The sequence below is a fragment of the Nerophis ophidion genome, linkage group LG04 (assembly GCF_033978795.1).
Source record: "Nerophis ophidion isolate RoL-2023_Sa linkage group LG04, RoL_Noph_v1.0, whole genome shotgun sequence".
Classification (NCBI taxonomy): domain Eukaryota; kingdom Metazoa; phylum Chordata; class Actinopteri; order Syngnathiformes; family Syngnathidae; genus Nerophis; species Nerophis ophidion.
Window position 1 is genome coordinate 58961393 of NC_084614.1, and position 22870 is coordinate 58984262.

The window sequence follows — 22870 nt, forward strand, 5'->3', positions numbered from 1 at the left end:
ACAGACATGTATCAGAAATTCTGGTCTCTGCTGATGTTTCAGGCTCAGGAGCATCTCCAAGCAGACATACTCAGGTACAAGGCCAAAATAGAGGACTTGGAGAGGGAGCTGACCTTGAAGGGTCAGGTAGGACACACACAATCACACGCTTATAAGTGCACAGATGACATTACACATAATGTTTGCTGTTTTACTTTGTGCACTTTTTCTTGAAAGTTAACTTTTATGGAACTAAATTGTTGTGATTTGATCATCTTAGGTAATAGATTTGTTGATTTCGAAAATCCATGTTCTACCATTTTGCTTAACATTATTTGGATCAAGGGGGAACTGCTGTTTTTTATTGTATTTTTTCTATCATTCACAATTCCTATGTAAGACCAGCACACATATGTTTATCTTTTTTCTATGCAGTCTAACTTGTAAATAAACGCACACAAATTCAGCTAACATTGGAGCTCATGGAATTCGCTCTATTACGCCTATAAAACCTCCAAAAAACCTCCATCCATGTTTAATACACATGCTGTAAAGTATATATGTAATGTCATATTGATAAAAACGTGTAATATTTACATGTGCTGGTCATTTTAAGCATACCGTTCTCTATTACTTTTAACAATAACAACTATTACTACTCATGGTAGACTTCATGAGATCCAACTATTTCGGGACAAATAATATTCCAGGACCTTTTTTATATTCGAGCCTGATTATAAGGAGGACAAGCTTCAAGTTTTAGAAGCCGTGTGATAAAAAGGGTCCAGCACGTTGCACTTTTGTTAAGTGCAAAACAAGAAATACAATCTACGAATATATACAATCATTTACTGTACAATTTTTGCTCTCACTGGGATGCAGACTGATGGGATGTTAATTTATTCCCATTTAAATGAAAAATGTATCATATCAAGAGCCTCCCAGTTGTCAATGTGGATGGAGAAATATTTAAGGTCCCTCTTGATTATGTGTTTAAAACGTAGGTGGGGACGTCCTTGTTTGGGTGGACCATTGGCTAGTTCGTCATAAAATAAGTGTTTAGGGAGGCGAGCGTCATCCGTACGATGAATGTGCGTTGGCGAAGAGTTGTGTACAGATCACTGGAGCCTGTTTTCTGTAGTACGAGTGACTTGGTGACATAGTCCTTCCAAAAACGCCCAGTATGGAAGGAATGCAGCGGAAGTGAAATGCATTAAGGCAGTGGTTCTCAAATGGGGGTACGCGTACCCCTGGGGGTACTTGAAGGTATGCCAAGGGGTACGTGACATTTAAAAAATATATATTCTAAAAAATAGCAACAATTCAAAAATCGTTTGTAAATATATTTATTGAATAATACTTCAACAAAATATGAATGTAAGTTCCTAAACTGTGAAAAGAAATGCAACAATGCAATATCCAGTGTTGACAGCAAGATTTTTTGTGGACATGTTCCATAAATATTGATGTGTTAGAATAATTATGTATATATGTTATCACACTAACATTAGTATGCTTAAAGTCTGTTGCTTTAGGTATTAGCTATTGTGCTCAAGTTAGACTTTTTCTACTCTATGCAAGGACAAAACTTCTTGTCTGAGGGGTGGTCTCAGCCACAGATGTTATCTTTGTTTTATTCAGAGTACTATGGAACTCTGAATAAAAAGAGGGACGCGGGAGCTGAACCTCCGAGCGTAGGGTGAGACTGTGACTAAGTGTGCAGCGCCATGCGTTCTCCTCATGAGCTAAATTGAACTATATCTCTGCATAGTTCCTTGCTTTTTGTCTGATTAATAGATGTCATCAGTGTTTGAACCTGACAGATGTTAAAAATTTATTTTTTTGTGAAGAAATGTTTAGAATTAAGTTCATGAATCGAGATGGATCTCTAATGCAATCCCAAAAGAGGGCACTTTAAGTTGATGATTACTTCTATGCGTAGAAATTTGTATTTATATTTGAATCACTCGTTTATATTTCAACAAGTTTTTAGTTATTTTTATATATTTTTTTTTTCAAATATTTCAAGAAAGACCTCTACAAATGAGCAATATTTTGCGATGTTATACAATTAAATGAGTCAGAAACTGATGACATAGTGCTGTATTTTACGTCTTTATGTATTTTTTTCAAGCAAAAATGCTTTGCTCTGATTAGGGGGTACTTGAATTAAAAAAATGTTCACAGGGGGTACATCACTGAAAAAAGATTGAGAACCACTGCATTAAGGTGATGTTCGTTCCTGCGGTATGTTGTCCACGACTCAGATGCGTATAGTAGGGTACTAAGTACACATGTGTGGTATGCACGTACTTTGAGGAGCAAGGACAGGTTTTTGTTGTGCCAGACACGCTTTGTCAATTAGACGATACCCTTCCAATGCGCATGTCAAGTTCTGCATCAAGGTTTTTAGTGTTGGAAACTGTGAATCCCAGGTCGGTGAATTTGTCCACCACACATGGAGGTGTTTTGGAGATGTAGATAGCAGGGTTTAGGGTTGCAGGTTGGGCAAGGACAACTGTCTTTTTCAGGCTAATCTGCAGGCCGAACTCTTGACATTCAGAGTCAAAAGATGTGCAGAGCAGTTGTAGTTCAGCCTCTGAGTGGGTGGCAAAGGCAGCATCATCAGCATAAAGCAGTTCATGATTACACATGACTTACTTTGGTCTTAGCCTGCAGTCTGGATAAATTAAAAAGTTTTCCTGAGTGGCGGGTATGTAAGAGGATGCAAGAATCTTCGGGGAAAGCGCGACATAGTAAGAGGGTAGGAGCAGGAACACACAACTCTGCATCACCCAACAGCACATCTGGAATTCGTCAAAGTGAGTGCCTTCTAATTGTACCGTTGCCTTCATGCCATCATGAAATTCAGTAATCATCTTCAGCAGTTTAGGGGGGCAGTCAAGTCTTTGCAGGACAATGACGAGTCCAGATTGGCTGACGTAGTCAAAGGCTTTAGTCAAGTCCACAAATACCAAAAACAGAGGTTTTTGTTGTTCAATGCACTTTTCCTGTCAAATTGTCGAACACAGAGCACCATGTCTACTGTGGAGCGACCGGTTCGAAACCCACACTGGCTTTCAGGGAGGATACGGTCTGCAAAGACTTGTAGTCGTGGTAGAACAGTTTGAGCAAATATCTTTCCAGCAACACTGAGCAGATAGATTCCTCTGTAGTTGTTACAGTTTGGATGGTCCCTTTTGTTTTTATAGATGGTGATGACGTTAGCATCTCGGAAGACATCTGGGAGGTATCCATTGTTCCAGCTAGACACAAACAGATGGTGTAAAACAGGCGAGTGGATCCCCACCTGCCTTAAAAATCTCAAAAGGGAGGCTGTCTGCTCCAGGAGACTTGTTGTTTTTAAGGGCGTTTATGGAAGATTTGAGGTCCTCAATTGTGATGTCAGCATCCAGCAGCAATTATTGCCAGTGTGTTTGGCTGTGACAGGCTGTTCATAGAGAATGCTATAAGGCTCAGCCCAACGTGTCAGATGAGATTCCAGATCAGTCAAGAATTCACCAGCTATAGAACGGAGGGAAGAGGACTTTTTGGGGACTGGGCCTAAAGATTCTTTCAGGTCACCTCTGATGTTGCCACTGGATGCACATGACTCGATACGATCACATAGTGTGTTCCAGTAGTCTTGCATGGTAGTACGAGTGGCCTATTGGACATTGCGACATGCTGGCTTCCATGCTGCCTTATTTGAGCGAGTGTCATGCTGCGAACAGTACAGTCTGGCTGAGCTCTTTGGGGCAATTGCTGGTGGTAGCAGCCTGGCATGAGTCTTGAACCAGTCTGGCTGTGAGCTGGATAGCTTTCCAAAGTTGGAGAATGCAGCTTTCGTGGTGATAGAGTGGAAGTGCTGCCAGGCAGAGGTGATGTCCGTATGTGAGAGGGATGGGTCAGTGTTATCTGCATGCAGTTATCTGCATGCTATAAGAGGCGGTATAGCCAGACACAAGTACTTCTTGGTGCAGGCAAAGCGTGGGCTTGGCTTTATCGGGGTCAATCTTAGTTTGCAGCGTAGAAGGGCGTGATCGATGTCACAGTCTGCTTAATGCAGTGATTGGCAATGTGTTACGTCTTTTACGTGCTCACGCTTCACCAGCACATAGTCAAGTTGGTGCCAGCGTTTAAAACGAGGGTGACACCAGCTGACTTTGGAGAAGTTGGAGCCCTGAAAGAAGGAAGTGGGGATACAGAGTTGGTGTGTGCTGTAGAGTTCCAGCAGATGTTGTCCATTGTCATTCATGTTGCCATGACCATAGACTCCCAGGATGTCAGGCTGGTTGCTAGCACAGGCAAAGCTGGTCTAATAAGGGGATTGATTATATTGCATCTTTTAAGTGAGCAAAATACTGAGCCCAATACATTTAGTGTCTTCATGAATATGCAGATTAGAATATATGTTTATCATCAGAATGCCCACTGGGATGCGAAGATGCAACTATAATCATTCATTCTATCAAGGTTAAAACTGCTGTGTGGGCGCTATTTTGTGCCTTAATTTAGCATGTTTGAAATTTACTGGTATATGCAAACTGACACAGCTTACACATGGCTGTGAGAATGAAGGCGGTCGCTCTGCAAAGACAGACAATGGACTGAAAGTCTTTTATCCTAAGTGTGTGTGTCAACATATTTGGACCGTCAGAAATTTTTTGGGTGACATATTGTCTGTTCAGCAATATCATTTAATAATGTTAAAGCTGCTGGATGACTTGAGTGTCTGATTAAAACAAATTAGACTGATAAGTTTTTGTGTTTGCTGCCACTTTTTAAAATGTTGTTAATTTTTTCACTTAGTAAGTGTATTATTATAATATATATCTTCTTTATGAAAAACAACAATATGCATTTGCTTGCATTGGGATCATTACAGATACATGGATGCGGTGGTGTGTTGTGATAGTCCACCAATTACCTGCATAGTGTGTGTCAGTGAGCTAAAAATAGTTTGTTTTTTTGTTTGTGATTCTGTATTGCAGGTAAGGCTGCGAATCTTTGGGTGTCCCACGATTCGATTCAATATCGATTCTTGGGTCGCGATTCGATAATATATCGATTTTTTTCGATTCAATGCGATTCTCGTTTCAAAAACGAACATGTTAGCAGAGTAGTAGATTTTTTTTAAAAAGCTTTTATATTATATAGGACAATGTTTTATCAACTGATTTCAATAATGTAAATTTGTTTCAACAATTAAACAAACCAAAAATATGACTTATTTTATCTTTGTGAAAACACGGTGAGTTGTCAAGCTTATGAGATGCGATGCAAGTGTAAGCCACTGTGACACTATTGTTCTTTTTTTTATTTTTTTATAAATGTCTAATGATAATGTAAATGAGGGATTTTTAATCACTGCTATGCTGAAATTATAACTAATATTGATACTGTTGAGAATATTATGTGTCGTGTTTGTTTCTCCTCTCAATTGCTCTGTTTATTGCAGTTCTGAGTGTTGCTGGGTCAGGTTTGGTTTTGGAATTGGATCGCATTGTTAAAGTATTGCTGTGTAGTGTTTTTTTGGATCGCTAAAAAAAAAAAAACTATTAAAAAAAAAAAGAGAATCGATTCTGAATCGCACAACGTATTTGAATCGATTTTTTCCCACACTCCTAATGGCTGCTGTTACAGATTATAGATGTGTGCTGCTCATTCAAAAACTTCACACACAGGTTGGAGAGAATAAAAAAAATTAACGTAGACAGAAATTAATGTTTCCATGGCCACAGCCAGTATTACACGCACATTTTTTGTTTAATTATGGTGGTCTTTACTAGTTTTCAATTGCACACAAAGTCTTAGTACATCACACGCAACATGCCTATATAAGCAATTTTTACAGTTTGCACATGTTGTTTAGTGCGTGGTATTTTGATAGATCAGTCACAAGGCCATTATGTATTTTCATAATTGATCTTTTTTTCTGTACGGTTAGGGACTGTAGTCATCTTTTGTAAATCATTTTCCCATTCCTCCACACAATCATTTAGATATGGCAACACGAGTGAACAGGAAAGCGTGTGGAATGGAGTTTCTTATGTAGTTGCTTTGTTCTGTATTGAAGTGTTTATCACTATGTTGTATGTTTTAAATTTGAAATCCATCCATCCATTTTCTACCGCTTGTCCCTTTTAAACCATGTTTTTTTGTATTAATTTATACTGCACACTAGGAAAGGGATTCAAATGGCCCTATTCCTGGGTTGCTCGCGCATGAGAGGAAGGGGTGGGGGGTTAATCATTTTGCAATGCAGTCTGTTGTTAATTATGGAAAGCACCAATTTGCATTGCAACTGACGCTGTGGTCAAAGTTGGAAGTGTCACATAACACATTTTAAGAGATTAAATACTCTGCTGCCGTCTGTGCACCCCCCAATTTGTCACGTTTCATGTGTCAGGTAAATTACAATGAATGGGACCATATGAATACCCTTCCTACTGTAATTGTTTGCATTAGCACCTGTGTATTCTCTCCTAAGCAAAATAAAATACTGTCTTCAAGTAAAACTAAATTTTAGTCTTCCGTGGCTTTACAAATGTAATTTATACACTATATAGTGTAAAAAATGTTAGTCGCAATATTGACTTCAGGGGTACGTCTAACTACATGCAAGTATAATTTTACATGCTTTCTTAACAAAAGAATTGTCAAACTATGTATTCAGCAAGAACATGATTTGTTTTTATCATGAATGAAATTTGTCCCAGATGTTATGAAATCAAAGAAAATCTGAAGTCAAATTATTTCTGAGCAAGACTTCTATTTATTTTCAATGATGTCTGGGGATAGGTTGATTGGCAACACTAAATTGGCCCTACTGTGTGAATGTGAGTGTGAATGTTGTCTGTCTATCTGTGTTGGCCCTGCGATGAGGTGGCGACTTGTCCATACAATCGGCCTTCCGCCCGATTGTAGCTGAGATAGGCGCCAGCGACCCCAAAAGGGAATAAGCGGTAGAAAATGGATGGATGGATGTGGGCTTTCTGATCCTTTTAATCTGGAAGAATTTTGCAAGTTAACTGTCTTTATTCTACCATAGGACTCCAAATGGGTGGAGGAGAAGCAGCTGTTTTTACGAAGAAATCAGGAACTTTATGAGAAGGTTGGATTTAATCACGTTATTTATTATTTCAATTATACAGTGTAAATCATACAGTATGTATGAGGTATTTTGGGAATGTGTTCCCTTTACTGTCCAATACAATGTATTGAAATATGTGAACCTTTTTGGGTATCATCATCAGTAATTTAAAGTGACTTTCACCTGTTTTTCATCCAGTGGGAGAAGATGGAGTTAGAATTCAATCGAAGCCAGCAGGAGCTCCAAGACTCGAGAGACCAGAATGAACTGTTAGAGTTCCGAATCCTGGAATTAGAGGTGAGCCACACAAACATTCCAAATTGCATAATTCTATGTCGGAATGTTCTTTCTTAAAAATAAATTGGTTCATTTATTGAGCTGGTGCCTGTACGTTCTTCTTGGCAATGTGACGTTTTGTTTGTATCACTTTATTTTGCACTAAGGCTTATGCTTTTTCTTTGGTCAATAAAAAAACACAAACGAGTGATGACAATTGCTGTTGCAGGAACGAGAGCGGAGGTCACCTCCTTTCAACCACCTTAGGATGCATCCCTTCTCTGAGGGAGTCAGTGCACTGCAGATCTACTGTATGAAGGAAGGGGTCAAGGTATGGAATGCTGTAAAAGAAAATGTGGGAAATCTTCCAGGTTGTTATCTCAGAGCATTGAATCGATTACAACTGGAGGCCGTTTCGACCCTCATCCGAGCAGGCGTCATCAGTTCAATCTCAAAAGATTTGATAAGCCAGCGCTTGTCTGAGGGAATGGTGTTGGATCCAAGTATCAAGTACTGAAACACCCTCCAATGTCGACGACTGGTGTCACTCTTCTGTGGTACCAAAACCACAGTTAACGTACTTTTGCTAGCCAACTTTTGTTAGTATTCCATTCAGTTCTAACAATGGCCATTGGGAACCCCTCAAATCCAAAGTCGCTGTATTATGTTTATTGTATCGTTTAGGAAGTGATGAAAGAACAACATTGGGAGGGAGATAAGTGGTGTCGCAGACCCAGCACTCTGTTCATACATGTTTTTTTTAATTTTTTACTTTGACAAAGATGGCATCCCTCACTCCCTTTTTGGAACCATCTGTCGTCTCTATCCAGAATATGTACATTTTTGTCCACAAAAAAGTGCTGTTTCACCTTGCAGTGCAGGCACACAGCTGAGTTTTGACCTGATGACTTTGTTCATCTGTGTTGTGACATGTGTTTGCTCAGTGGTTTAATCGGTGCATTCCTCACTGCACTGGACAGCATACACCAGACTATTGTTATTTAAAATTACAGACAGACAGCTGTTTCAGTAGTGTTATGTAATTGCTACAACAATGCAGTGTCTAAATCATAGTTATTGTAGTGGTCAAATGTGATTTTATCAAAGCCTGAGGATACAGACTAAGCAATGTTGTGTAATGACCTGTACTCTACATCGGGTGTTATGCACTGGTCTCATGCAGCCGGTGGTGTTGATGGTACTCATCTTGGGAAGTGTCATCCCAATGATTTTGCAGCCCCTTTAACCACTCGCTGGAGTGCTTAAAGAGCCTGCGGATTAAGTTTAGTGCAACTCGAAAAGCACACAGAAAAATCACAAGTTAATAGCTAATGGCACAATTTTAAAAGAGGAATTTTGGTACATTTCAGTGTCCTCAGAAAGAAAAAAATGTCATTGGGCCAGTGTGATTGCCCAAGGAAAGCTTGTTTGTCACAGTCACCATGCCCAGAAATTTTCAACGTAAAACAAATTCAACAATTATTTATTAGATTTTCTTGATCTTAAAGCCCACGTTGGGGTTGATACACCCTGGCTACCAACTGCATCTGAATAAATCTAATGTCGTGACCCCAGGATGCAGAGACAGAAAGCGGCACGTCAGCCAAATAAAATTTTAAAAATTAATAGAGAGCAAAAAACGACAGAAACAAAAGGCGAGTGTAAGACATGTAACAGCAGCAGAGTAACACATAAACATTGACAAAAAGGCAATAATCCAGCGCGGGCAAGGAGAAATAGGTGAACTTAAATAGACTTGATTAGAAATAGAAAAGAGGGGTGCTGGCAGGAAAGTAAACTGAAAATGAAGGTGACAAAGAGTCCAACAAAAAGTAAAAACAAAACAATTCCTAATGAATTGAGTTTTTAATTTTTTGCCTCCAGGTGAGCAATTGCGTTACGGAATGGATATTGGCTCCAAAGATTCATTGATTAAATCAGGTTAACTTCAATAGAGAAAAACTTTGATTTATATTTTGTTGCTTCAATGTTTCGTTTCATGAATTTAATTAATGAAAGTCCGCAAGAATGCTCCAAACATCTACTTTGGTGTAGATCATGTTGCGGTTATTGTGGCATGCAGCGCAATGCCAATGGAGATGGTTTAGACAAGAGGGGGAAAGACAGCCAAGGGCCCAAAGAAGACAAAATAAGCTGTCAAAGGTGTTGCGATCATTGCATACTAAAAAAGAAAGACATTGGGAAGAAATGTTTGCAATTTCAAATTGAGCTGGCATTTCACAATAGCACTACACTGATGATGCAGCACATTACAACATTACATCCTGCATATTTAGGAGCAGCAAACAAGCAGACACAATGTAAAAATCTATTTTGGTAGCTAATTTTATATTTTAGACTTGCATAACCGATGTTTTATTCAATCGCAAGTAGGCAAGTAAGAACATGTTGGCATGCATCTACAGTTTGTATGTCAATGCTCACCAGTTTTTTGTCCAACAATCCAAAAACACCACTACTCCAATTAATAAATTTTCAAATGTGTTTAATACATTGTCACTAATTCGTTCATACTTTATCAGTCTTTTTATTTTATTTTTAGGCTAAAAGTATTTTTAAAAACATTTTAACTTATTATTTTTTATATAAAAGTAATATAAATTAATGCCGCAATGGTTTATTTTGTGTAATTTTAATGTTGTGTGTATTTATAAAATAAAGAATAAAGGTCATTAGAAAAATCCTTGTTTATTTGAACTACTTTTCCTAAAATATGCATTTAGGCTGTTAACTTTGTTTTATTTAATTACTCAATTAACCAAACAAACTAATTGATAAATTACTAAATTTCTAAAATGTTGGTAGCTGTTGCTCTACAAGGTTATTTCTCAGTTTTGCCTCAGTTTTATTGTTTTGAGTAACAAAAGTCAATTTTATCAACATGCATGAGTGAAAAGGTCTCTTCCAGATAATGCTGTTGCTGTACATGGAATTGTGTAATCTCTCTTTTTACATGCTCCATTCTTAAAGGAATCTCAAGACAAGCACAATTTCCTTTTGTAAAAGGTGTCATGTGTTTCTTTCACAGGATGTGTGCATACCAGATCTGATCAAGCTTTTAGATATCCTTGGAGACAATGGGGTAATTCATGTTACACAATAACACACCTTGACCATACTATGTATGCATAGTAGATGAAGTTATGTTTTTTTTTCGTTTTTTTTGAAGAATTTGAGAAACGAGGAGCAGGTGGCGATAATTCAGGCTAGCACAGTTTTGTCATTAGCAGAAAAGGTATGTTTTTTGGTCTTAGTTTGATGCTTGAGTTCTTATTACACTTAAGGTTCTTATTTGTCGCCCTCTAGTGGATTCGACAGATAGAGGGTACAGAAGCAGCGTTGCATCAGAAAATGATGGACCTGGAAATAGAGATGGTGAGCAACAAAAATTAGGATTGAGGGGCATTTTGAAAATAGATTGTAACTTTGGACCCTCACTCTGTACAGGAAATGTTCTGTAAACAGAAAGGATACTTGGAGGAAGAGCTGGACTACAGAAAACAAGCCCTGGACCAGGCCTACATGGTATCCAAACACTCGGATATAACTATGTTATTGTTAAGAAGAGACAAGGCAGGATATGGTTTGGTACTGTTGCAAATTCCAAATTCTCTGAGTGGAAGTGGACATAATTGAAACACGGAAACTTCTTGTTCAAAGATAAATAAAAATATTGCACAAACCACTATTGTATATACGGAAGTAGTAAAAGAAAAAGTCAGCTCACCAGTCTACTTTCTGCTCCAAACATCTCCGTCGTCCTCTACCATTGTCCAGCCATTGTTGCTAGCCTGTTCAATCCCACTTTCTGCATTTTGTCACATGATCCTATGTTTTCTTGCTCTTAGGTAGCGTTATGAGACTCCGCATACAAGGTCTTATTGTCAAATTCTGAAGACCCTCAATGAATGCTGTCTTACCAGGTTGAGCTGAATTTTGGCGACGTATATGTCACCTATACAGTTATTTCTCCATGGTCCCCCAAAATTTAAACATCTGGCCAGCATCAAGCAGAAAAGCCTGACTGTCTCATGATTTGTTGTTATTTACTAATTTGTAACCTAAAGATTACTTGCACGGTGTTATTTTTTTGCTTTTCTGGATTGTCATTAACGTACAGTAGTTGTTTTTAATCAGTTTACAGCAGGGGTGTCAAACTCACTTTAGATCAGGGGCCACATGGAGAAAGATCTACTCCCAAATGTGCCGGACTGGTAAAATCCCTGCACGATAACTTAAAAATAAAGACACCCTCAGATGGTTTTCTGTGTTTAAAAATAGAAGAAGCACATTCTGAAAATGTACAAATCATAATGTTGTTGTTTTTTTACACTTACATGTTGCGGTTAATAGTATTCTATCCTTATTTGTCGTTATTTATATTTTCTGAATGAATGATGTGATAATGTTCATCAGTCAACTCAATGGTGTTAATTTTCAATCTATCAAGATAAAAAATATCAAAATCAAATTACAGTATGCCAGTATGTAGTTTGATCATTTTCCTCGATTGATGTACTAGCATCATCTGGTTTATTTTGTACATATGTACCATCATCTACAGCAGGAGTAGCCAACCTTTACCACTCAAAGAGCCATTTTGACCCGTTTCACGAAATAAAGAAAACTATGGGAGCCACAAGACTCTTTTGGAATTTAAAATGAAACAACACAGGGTACAAAGTTTTTTTTGCTTTGTGCTATGTATTAACCAGAGGTCTCAGACACACAGACCGCACCTTAATATGAAAATGTAATATTAGTGCAGCCCGAGAGTTTTATTTGAATGCCGCTTGACAACATCACATTTGCCAACCATCTCAATTTTTCCGAGAGACTAACGAGTTTCAGAGCAACCTTTCTCTCGACTGTCTGCTGGTTTTCACCCAAACAACAATAATAAGGGCGTGCTATGATGACAATGCGTTTAGCGCCCTCCACAATCGTAACAAGCAGCTTATCAGCCCATTCGCATATTGATTGAGGCTTCTGCAGACACACATGAGCGACTGCAAGGCATACTTACTCAACAGCCATACAGGTTACACTGAGGGTTGTGATACAAACAACTTTAACACTCTTACTAATATGCGCCACACTGTGAAACCACATTAAACAAGAATGAACATCCGCAATGTAACACATTATAAACGCAACATAACAAATACCCAGAATCCCATGCATCCCCTAATCTTCCGGGCTCCATTATACACCCCCGCTAGCACCAAACCCCATAGTGGAGGTCTATATTGGAGCCCGGAAGAGTGAGGGATGCATGGGATTCTAAGTATTTGTTATGTTGCGTTTATAATGTGTTTCAGTGCGGATGTTCACCCGAAATGGGTTTGTCATTGTTGTTTGGTGTGGGTTCACAGTGTGGCGCATATTAGTAAGAGTGCTAAAGTTGTTTATATCACAACCCTCAGTATAACCTGTATGTTTATTGAACAACTATGCCTTGCAGTCGCTTGAGCCTTGAGTCATCAGCCGCACACTAGATGTGGCCGACCAGCACTGTATTAAAGCAGATGCTACGACATGGTTGAGAGGACGCCTAAAGCATTGCCATCAAGGCACCGCCTAAATAAAGTTGGCTGGGTGAAAATTTCAGAATGTTATTCTGGGGAGATTCCTGGGAGAGGCAATGAAAGTTGGAAAATCTCCCGGTAAAATGGGGGGGTCGGCAAGTATGCAGCAGAGCCACATCAGAGTGATCCAAGAGCCGCATGCGGCTTCGGAGCCGCGGGTTGCTGACCCCTGATCTACAAAGATACAAAGAATTGCTATTGCAACATCCGGTAGACATATGTTTCTTTCATTGAAAAAATTTCAGGTTATTTTGTATACTTAGCAAACTCATCCCGCGGGCCGGTTAAAACTTGGGCCGTACGTTTGACACACTTGGTTTACAGTGTTATTAACCCAAAAGTATTGATATGGATTTTGCATTATCAAACGTTTCAGCAAAGGCAAGGTCAAATATCTAACAGTATGTATTAAGATTACAGTTCGCTTCATTTTGTGGTCCAATTTTTTGGAAGAAAAAATATTTACCAATTCTTTTGGTACATTTTTTTAAAGAAAAATAAAACTGCAACCTGTTGGCAGGTCCATCTTAGATAAATACAATAATGTATTAAAAAAGAAATATAATGTTCTATACCATATTTACAGGACACTTTAAAAGTTGCGCAAGCTCTCCAATCTCATTTAGCTGACCCAAGTTTGAAGGGGACCTTTTATTTTGATTTTTTCAATTTATTTTTTTCTTGTTACCAAGACGGGTCGCATCTTGGACATTCCCTTTCTCTTGTCCTGCCGTTTTAATGTTTTTGATAGTTTTTATAAACGCATGACACAAGAAACGCTTTTGGTCCTTTACTAAGTAATGTGTACCACGTAGGAATTTTGTACTCCTCCGTAACGAACTGAACCCTGTGTACAGAAAAATATGAATACAAACACATAAAACCATTACATCTCTAATAATACGTAATAATTGTAAACTACAACATATTACAACTACATTTTGATTGAACACTAACTTGTAAAACTGCCATTGCCATTGCGGGCAGCACGGTGGATAGTGCGTGTGCCTCACAATACAAAGGTTCTAGGTTCAATCATGGGCTCGGGATCTTTCTGATTGGAGTTTGCATGTTCTCCCCTTGACTGCGTGGGTTCTCTCCGGGTACTACGGCTTCCTCCCACCTCCAAAAACATGCACTGGGAATAGGTTGATTGGTAACACTAAATTGGCCCTAGTGTGTGAATGTGAGTGTGAATGTTGTCTATCTTTGTTGGCCCTGCGATGAGGTGGCGACTTGTCCAGGGTGTACTCCGCCTACCACTGGAATGCAGCTGAGATAGTCTCCAGCACCTTCGCGACCCCGAAAGGGACAAGCGGTAGAAAATGGATGGATGGATTGGCATTGAAAACTCATAAAGTTTATTGCAATAGTTAGCTTAGCGGAATGCCTTTCAGTTATTTTATGTAATGCTCCCACTAAGAACAAGAACACTTTTTGCCCCCCCCCCCCCCCCCCCCCCCAACTCTGTAATTAGTATCATTTGTCTATAAAATTGTTACAAGTACACCTGTGCATAACATTGTTTCCTTATTGACATTAAGGAAAACAAAAAATAAAAAAAAATTGATATAGATCGACTTTCAACAAATGGTTTAGTCTGTAACAGAAAGATTGCATCAATTTGCCGGAAAACTAATTTTTTGGACGACTTAAAAAATGTTATACTGAAAAATGTAAATAAACTTTAATAATGATACATTCAAAATCATCAACAACATTAACTAAGCAGCAGAATACTTACATTTTCACCTACAAAAAATAAAATAAAACAATAAGTGCTGATTTTTTCAAACCAAAATAAGGAAGTCAGGATTATTAGCAACAGCAACCACATTATGCAGCCCGCAGCTTTTGAAGCGTGATACTGCATGATACTGATAAAGCATCAGTCACACAAGCCCCCTCAGGTGGGGGGACAAGGGGGCAGCCAATCCATCTCTATTTGAAAAGGACTGGTGTTAGGCTTCACGGTGGCAGAGGGGTTAGTGCGTCTGCCTCACAATACGAAGTTCCTGCAGTCCTGGGTTCAAATCCAGGCTCGGGATCTTTCTGTGTGGAGTTTGCATGTTCTCCCCGTGAATGCGTGGGTTCCCTCCGGGTACTCCGGCTTCCTCCCACTTCCAAAGACATGCACCTGGGGATAGGTTGATTGGCAACACTAAATTGGCCCTAGTGTGTGAATGTGAGTGTGAATGTTGTCTGTCTATCTGTGTTGGCCCTGTGATGAGGTGGCGACTTGTCCAGGGTGTACCCTGCCTTCCGCCCGATTGTAGCTGAGATAGGCGCCAGCGCCCCCCGCGACCCCGAAAGGGAATAAGCGGTAGAAAATGGATGGATGGATGGATGGTTTCGTGTTAGTGTTAGTGGAATACCGATGTACCACTCTGGTCACCACTTGTGTTCTGTTTACACGAAAAAGTCAAACCAACTGCACTTTCACCAGTTAACAAAAGCTTGTTCAATACTTTCTATTGAGAAACTGCTAAAAATTATTCCTGAATGATATTTTAATGATCAAGATACAGAATTACCCTTTTTCTCCATTTCAACAGCAAATCCAGGAATTGGAGGCAACATTGTACAACGCTCTGCAGCAGGACAAGGTCCTCTTTTACCTCATTACTGTCATATCCTTAATGTCTTACATACTATTATACATACAGTCCTAATATTGGAAACACAACCCCATAAACTACACTCAAACTACAACCACAATGTTAAACAAGTTAACTTAATACTCCTCTGAAAGTAATTCCAAATGAATGAAGCAAAGATGTCTCCTATTGAGTCTTATCCTCCTCGCCATAGGTGATCAAATACGGCGAGCCTCTGGACGAACTCCAGCGGGACGAGCTGCGATCGGCAGTGGAGAAACTGAGGAGGCAGATGCTGAGGAAGAGTCGAGAGTACGACTGCCAAATCCTACAGGAGAGGATGGAGCTGCTGCACCAGGCACACCAGGTACTGTACATCCATGTGGGAAAATACAGAACAGATCAGAACCTCACTCATTGAAATTATTTTTGCAGAGGATTCGAGACCTTGAAGACAAGACAGAAATCCAAAGGAGGCAGATTAAAGATCTTGAAGAAAAGGTACAATAGACCACCAGTGTAGTATCGTGTTTTCTGGGTTATGGAGCGCACTGGTGTTTAAGCTGCACCCATCAAATTTTAGAAGACATACAATTATTTACATATATTAGCCGCACCGTATTAAAAGCCGCAGATGTATACCGGCATAAAATATATTTGTGAATGTTTATTTACGTACCTTAATTGTTTTCAAACGGTGCCTGTAACACAGCAGTAAACCAGCTGATCAAACAAAACCGAAGCCATCATCATGGACCCACTAGCTGCGGAAGCTAGCTTTTCGTTCAGCTAAACAGACTCAACAACTCCCTGGTGACGTTTAGGTGAATTTACGAAACTGAAACAAGACAAAAAGAAGGCCATGGTAAGTTATTAACATATACACAGACACTTGTAAACGTGTTAGTATATTAGCTAATGCTAATGAAGTTAGATTAACTACATTGCAAGAGTACTTACAAATATGCATGAAAACACTCCTACAGACATCACACGTGGGACAGTTTAGTAAGTATGAATTGTTTTAGTTACATTGTAAAACTTAAAAGTGTTGTTATGAGTAGGGCAGCACAATTTTGAGAAATAAATCTAATTGCGGTTTTGCTCTCCAAAATTGCGATTCGATTCGCGTTTTTTTATATTGTATAAATAGAAATACATAAAACTGCAAACATAACGAGTGTAGGAAGACATGCTGCTTTTAGACTGTCAATCTTCTTATCCTTGTCTGAAGGTGCCACACATTTGAACAATATGCAATAATTCACTTTCAAAAATTTTTGGCTTTCTGCAGACAGACTCAGATTTTTGTTAGACTGAATAAATATTGGATAAATACTATACATTGTTTATATTGTAACATATTTCATAATAATAATACGAATAACCATTTAAGAGGATATAAATGTTTATCATTACTGTAGATTTTTTTACCATTGTACTGTAAATGGAAGGTAAATAACTTTGTTATCCTAAATAAATAAACAGATAAATAAGATGGGCTCATATCTGTAAGCAAACATTTAACCAAAATATATATTGAATATCTTAAAGGGCATTTTTTTTCCAGTTGGAAATATTAGGTCGGACGTTGTCTTTTTGTTTATTATCACTTGATCACAGCGTTTTTGCTAGTTCGTCCATGTTGATGGGCTCATAATCTGATTTGAAGTTGAAATATACCCCATACGGGACATTTGGCTTTGTAATCTTATTTTTTCCTCTTAATATGTGTTACTTTGCCGCATTTCTCACTGTGGAGTCGCGAGATGTGTGTTGGCGGCAGCGCACTGCTCTCGTTTCCGCCAAAGCAAAGATTGTTAATGATGATAAGAAGGGTCACTCTATTCAGTTAATTCCAATGTTAAATAAACTCACTCAGTTGATAAGATTGGTGCACAAAGTAAGACGTCTTTCTTTCTGTTTGAAGTGAAAGACGAACAAATTCAAGGCTCAATTCTGACTGGCAAACATGGCTGTCACCCTCTTGTGGTTATTTACCGCATTATTAAAACTTCAATGTCGATTCGATTCCGATTAATCATGCAGCCCTAGCTTGGAGTGATGAATAAAGAATCCTTTCAAGCAGAAACGCTATGTAAGAATACTGCAGGTTCAAGGAACAAAACAGAATATACATTTTCAATCCGCAGCACCTGCAGTGAGGGAACTCGTTCAAAAGATGGCGCCATGGCACAAACAATAACATAACATTTTCAGTGTCTCTGTCTGTGTTCAATTAAAAGTATTTGTTGAATACAAATTATGGCTGTTAGAGGAGCAAACATCTATAAATTAACCTCACCGTTTTATAAGCTACAGGGTCAGAAGTGTGTTGAAAAAAATAGAGGCTTATAGTTCGGAAAGTACGGTATTTTTATAAATGAAAACTACAATGTCACTCAGTGATGAGCAAATGTCTGACAAGGTTGACCTTTTAGGTAAAAAAAAAGCATATTTTGGCGACTTGTCCGGCCGGGTGTATCTCGCCTTCCGCCTGAATGCAGCTGAGATAGGCTCTTGCGACCCCCAGGCTACCTCCTGGTTCAGGAATGATGTCGGACAACTATTTTTTTGACATGTTCAATTAATGGCATAACTCCTTTATTCAGATCGTCACTAAAATGTAACATGTTCACCTTGTCGCATACCACTTAGAATCTTGATAACTTACTAAAACCCTGATTTTCAATAAGTTTTGTCCGTATTAAAACATGAGCCGTTACTAAGCTTGTGCGCAGAGGATTGCCTCGCTTAAATGAGCAAAATAGCATGCCCAGTCCGTCTAGCATGGATTCATGGGTACAATATATGAAGATTATCAGAATACACAAAATGCTGGGAGGAAAGAGGCAAATGTAATCGTTTAGCACTTGTAATATGATTTATCAAGGCTGAAAGTTTGTTGTTTTTAGCCCTTCCATATGGAGTCTGCTGACATATTATTACATGTATTAGGAATGGCAACAGCTGAGGATGCATGTGCAAGTTAGAACCAGTTTGCCCCACAACAAGAGGATAGAGAATAAGAAGGAGCTTATTGTCTATGGCGTCGGACTACACTGACGAACTCAGGCAAAGCACGTTGGGTAAATCTCTACCATGTATCGAGATATCTACTGACGTCACACTTGTGAAAATTGTCCCTGATTTGGCAAATTCCAAATGTTTCGATTAGAGGACGTATGAAGGAAAGCAAAATTGTTTTTTAAATACACATGCCATGTGTCCATGGTTTGATTTTGGGACTTATGCAAATTCCAAATACACAAAAACAGATACTAATAGGTAACACAAGTTGGTTTTGCATAAGTAGGTCCCCTTGGAATAGGGCAGTCAGCACCAATTTTGCATTTGCAATCAATTGTCCAGACAGTGTTAGTAGATGACCCGCAACACGCCCACGTGCAATTTCTATTTATACCTTTTCATTTAGCACTTGATATTTGAGTTATTTGTACAGTTGATCAAGCCCAAAGTCACCAATTGACCATCTAAAAAATGTTTTTGCTTGACAGAGATCATAATGGTACATAAACAGAGAAAGGTTTTATATTCACTGATACTAAGTCAGTTGGTTTGTTAGTCCAGCTGTTAAAAGGGTAGGTCATATTCTAGTTAGTTCAATAAGTCAGACTTCATTGTTTATTAGTTTGGTTTGTTTATATTAGTCAATAGTATAATAGTTGTAGTTAGATTAGCTAGTTTGTTCTAAAGATATATTTTTCATGTGGTTAGTTAGTTAGTCCCGCTATTCATAAGATTTAATGCCATCAACCCTATAAATTAGTTACTTACTAAGAGAGTAGTTATTTTTTTCTGTGCTATAATTTCTTGATTTGGTTATGTTATTGGTAGTTTGCTATGAACCAGGAAGTAGTCTGCAAGTTATAAAACATAGAAATTCATCACTCCATGGTTTTTGTTAACAGTCCAGCCAATGCTCTCCTGAGTGTCATTCTATTTTGTCATGTGTTGCCTTCAGGGTTAACTGAGGCAACTATCTTTGAAGTATGTTGTGATGAGTTTTATTTCTGCACTATGTTCCCCTATGTGTGCCCCTGACGTAACTAACATGCTGCATGTCCCTCTAATTCTCTCAACTTCTGTCTTTCTGTCCTCTTCTTGTTTTTCTCTTTGCAGTTTTTGTTTCTGTTCTTGTTCTTTTCTCTTGCCTTTATCCTTTGGCCTTGAGGTCTTTGGCGTGTTCCGTAGCAGAGGTGAGTCTGAGATGGAACGGGGTGGCCTAAATAGAATTAGAAGAATTCGAGTAAAGATTTCAGCCATTTTGCAGCAATGGAAAGTAAAAGTAAACGGTTTAAAGCTCGGTGTGCTTTCTTGGACACTCACTTCATTAGAAATACATCTTTTTGTCCTCTGCATCAACATCTTTTCACTTTTCACCAATATACAGTAAGGCTCATGGCCAGTCAGACACTGACTTAGTTTTTTAAACTTAAACGTTTTGTGTTTTAACCAATGTTGCTCATTAATAGCATAACAACTAAAAAAAGACAAATTCAATTTAAAAAATTAACTTCCTCTCAAACTATGCACATTTGTTTGGAAGTACAACATGGAAAAACAACAAACATTTAATCTCTTTAGTCAGTGAAAGGCATGCATTGAACAAACAAATTATAACCTCTTACGCATGGCTCTGAACGGGTGATTAAAAGAGTCAGAGTGGGGCTGAGGGCAGGTGTATTCACCTATATTAAGCCCTGCATAATAGGTCCCCTTTAAATTGCTCAAATACTACATTTACAACATAGTTTAATGGAAAAATAGGAACATTATGCCACCGTTGTTTATTTTTTTTACATTTTACATGATGACAAATGAGGGTTCCTCACCTGTGTCCCCTGACCTGACCACCATTCACTGCCACTGTGACACTGTAATCATACTCTCTTTCTTTTAGGCATTTGCAATACTACATGTAAAATCAAGCCTACAATTATTTATATCCTGACTAAATTTCCATTAAAAATAATTTTGCTGACCTTTTTATTTGCTTTTATGGCACATAAACTGCTCAATACCCAGTGAGATAAACTGTGGCTCTGTACATCCACAAGTTCCTATTATGAGGATATTTTAATCACTGAGTTAAATTTGACACCAATTTTAACTTATTCCCCGTCTATTTTTTGTTCCTGCAGGTGGTCCATCAGCTCAGAGATCCTATTTGTCACTGCTATTGTGTTATTTATTCGCCGTTGGAGTGTGGAGCAACAGTGGTTCTATGTGTGGTGGTAGTATACAAGTCAATGGATGTTGGCCATGGACGCTCACTCTTATTTTATTTTTAATTTTTTATTTTTTTAAGTGGGTCTCTCAGGATGCAGGGCTGCAAGAACAATATGCACTCACACACACTTATACACACACAACAACATTATACATACATGCAAATGCTGATGCATGTCCATATTGACAAACATGCTTTGACAAATCCAAAACCAAAGCCCGGGAAGTAAATGATGTCTCTGCCATGCAGGGTAATAATTAATAATATTGTGTGTCAGCCATCAGTGTTTGGGGAAAAAAAACCTGACCCGCCCACAGCTGATTGTCTCTTCTGTCAAGACTAACATGCACCATCAGACTGTTTGAACCCTGCTGAGGTGCAGACAATAATTTGAAGGACACTAAAGAGGAACTATGGACTGAATTGTCAACACGTAGTTTTTCTTCCAAAGGCAGCAAATGTTTTTTTTTAAAGCTCACCATCCCTGATATACACACACATGTTCATATGTACATTAATTTATTCCTTGTTGTTCTGTGAATGGTCGCACTTCTACGCTTACAGCAGCTCGAGCAGTCAAACTTCACAATTTCAAATTTAGAAAAATCGTGTGGAATTTTTTGTGATGACGGCTGCAAAGATGAAACTGAAGGGAAAAAAAAACGTTGAATGTGGAATATTTGCCTCCCTCTTTCCTCCAATCACCACCATCCAGTCATCTGCAGGGGAAGTGTAGTTGCTCTCACTGATCAGCAGAGGGCAGCATTCTCCTAAAGTCCAATCACCCTTTAAGAGTTTATCAGGCTTGTAAATATTTAAACATATATTAGGATCATGATTAGTTTACGTTACTATCGATCTTCAAATCCTAAAAAAATATGGAAACGAAACTAACCATTTTGTGTATTTTTGCTAACCTGAATACTTAGAGCCCCTTTACTGACAACAAAGGTCCAACAAGCCCTGCAATATTAATGATATCATTATAAATGAGTATATATTACATTCATGACTTCCCAGTGGAATGACTGAGACAGTTTTTGTGCAAACTTTGCTGACAAGCAGTTGCCTTAAATGCATCTCCCCCATCCTATTGCCTGAACATTACTAACATTAACCGGTTTGTTCCCCTCCCCAGGTGGTTGATATTGTGTAATGTATATTTAAAATCTATATATATATTTTGTTTTTAAACTCACAGAGGATTTTTTTATCGGTCTTCCAACAAGAGCTGAACCCCCTGACCCTGCCACCCAATCCTACTTTCACGTAGATGATTAAATAAACAAAAAGTCGAATGTGTTGTTTGACTTTGATGGATGACATTTTTGTTCTTGTTTATTTTTCTTCGATAAGCCTCGGGACAGCAGGTGTCAAAAAAGCCAGAGAGCGCTGAGTCAGGAGGTAGCAGGTGCTTGCCTGACAAGAACGATACAGATCCATCAACATGTTTCTCCACTTGAGCGCACATCAGGTCAACATAGAGCCAGGTAGACATACTTTGAATATAATGAAATGATTTACCAAACATACATGAGATATTATGCCCTCCACCCATTTGTATTTGTTTATTGTTGTGGGAAAAAAACCTGCATTTGTACAAATGTAAGCTCCCACCGCTAACCATAAACAGCTGATGCTCTCTGGTCTTATGTAATGTAATCATGAAATTGGTGACTAAGACACAGCTGTCCCTTGGTGGACCAAGGCTAATTTAGTCATTGGAGTCCTCCACATAAAAACCACAGGGTCATTTGCCATATTGTTTGAAAACACTTGTTAATTTTTTCATCACTTTACTGTAAGGTAAGAACAACATTTGATAAAGTGTACGCCATTTTTCTGAGATCATTACTGTATTTTGTTTGCACAGTTGGACCAGATGTGACAAATACTGTACCGCTATTATAGTGAGGGCCTGAACTGTGCGACTGGTGGGAAAAAGAGAGCTCTTGGCGGTGGCTGAGATTTTATGTGACGTTTTGGAGCCCCTGGAAATCTCAATGTGTCAGGCAACTGCCTGCGTTTGTTTAATTGTTAAGTCCGCCTCAGGTCTACT

The 22870-nt window shown here is 38.6% G+C and overlaps 1 protein-coding gene across 2 annotated transcripts in view; it reads left to right on the forward strand.

Annotated features, from left to right (window-relative positions):
- jakmip2 (janus kinase and microtubule interacting protein 2) overlaps positions 1-22657 on the forward strand; it is an 87341-nt gene extending 64684 nt beyond the window's left edge. Inside the window, exons 12-24 of one of the 2 annotated variants that reach the window (XM_061898600.1) lie at positions 43-126; positions 7034-7096; positions 7274-7372; positions 7581-7682; positions 10401-10454; positions 10542-10607; positions 10679-10747; positions 10820-10897; positions 15516-15566; positions 15772-15924; positions 15993-16058; positions 19701-19777; positions 20723-20859. In XM_061898600.1, the coding sequence (XP_061754584.1) occupies positions 43-126; positions 7034-7096; positions 7274-7372; positions 7581-7682; positions 10401-10454; positions 10542-10607; positions 10679-10747; positions 10820-10897; positions 15516-15566; positions 15772-15924; positions 15993-16058; positions 19701-19751 (936 nt within the window). In that variant the 3' untranslated portion in view covers positions 19752-19777; positions 20723-20859. Of the gene's footprint in view, positions 1-42; positions 127-7033; positions 7097-7273; positions 7373-7580; positions 7683-10400; positions 10455-10541; positions 10608-10678; positions 10748-10819; positions 10898-15515; positions 15567-15771; positions 15925-15992; positions 16059-19700; positions 19778-20722 lie in introns of both variants that reach the window. The other variant, XM_061898599.1, reaches the window with a different exon arrangement.
- Positions 22658-22870: the final 213 nt, after the last annotated feature.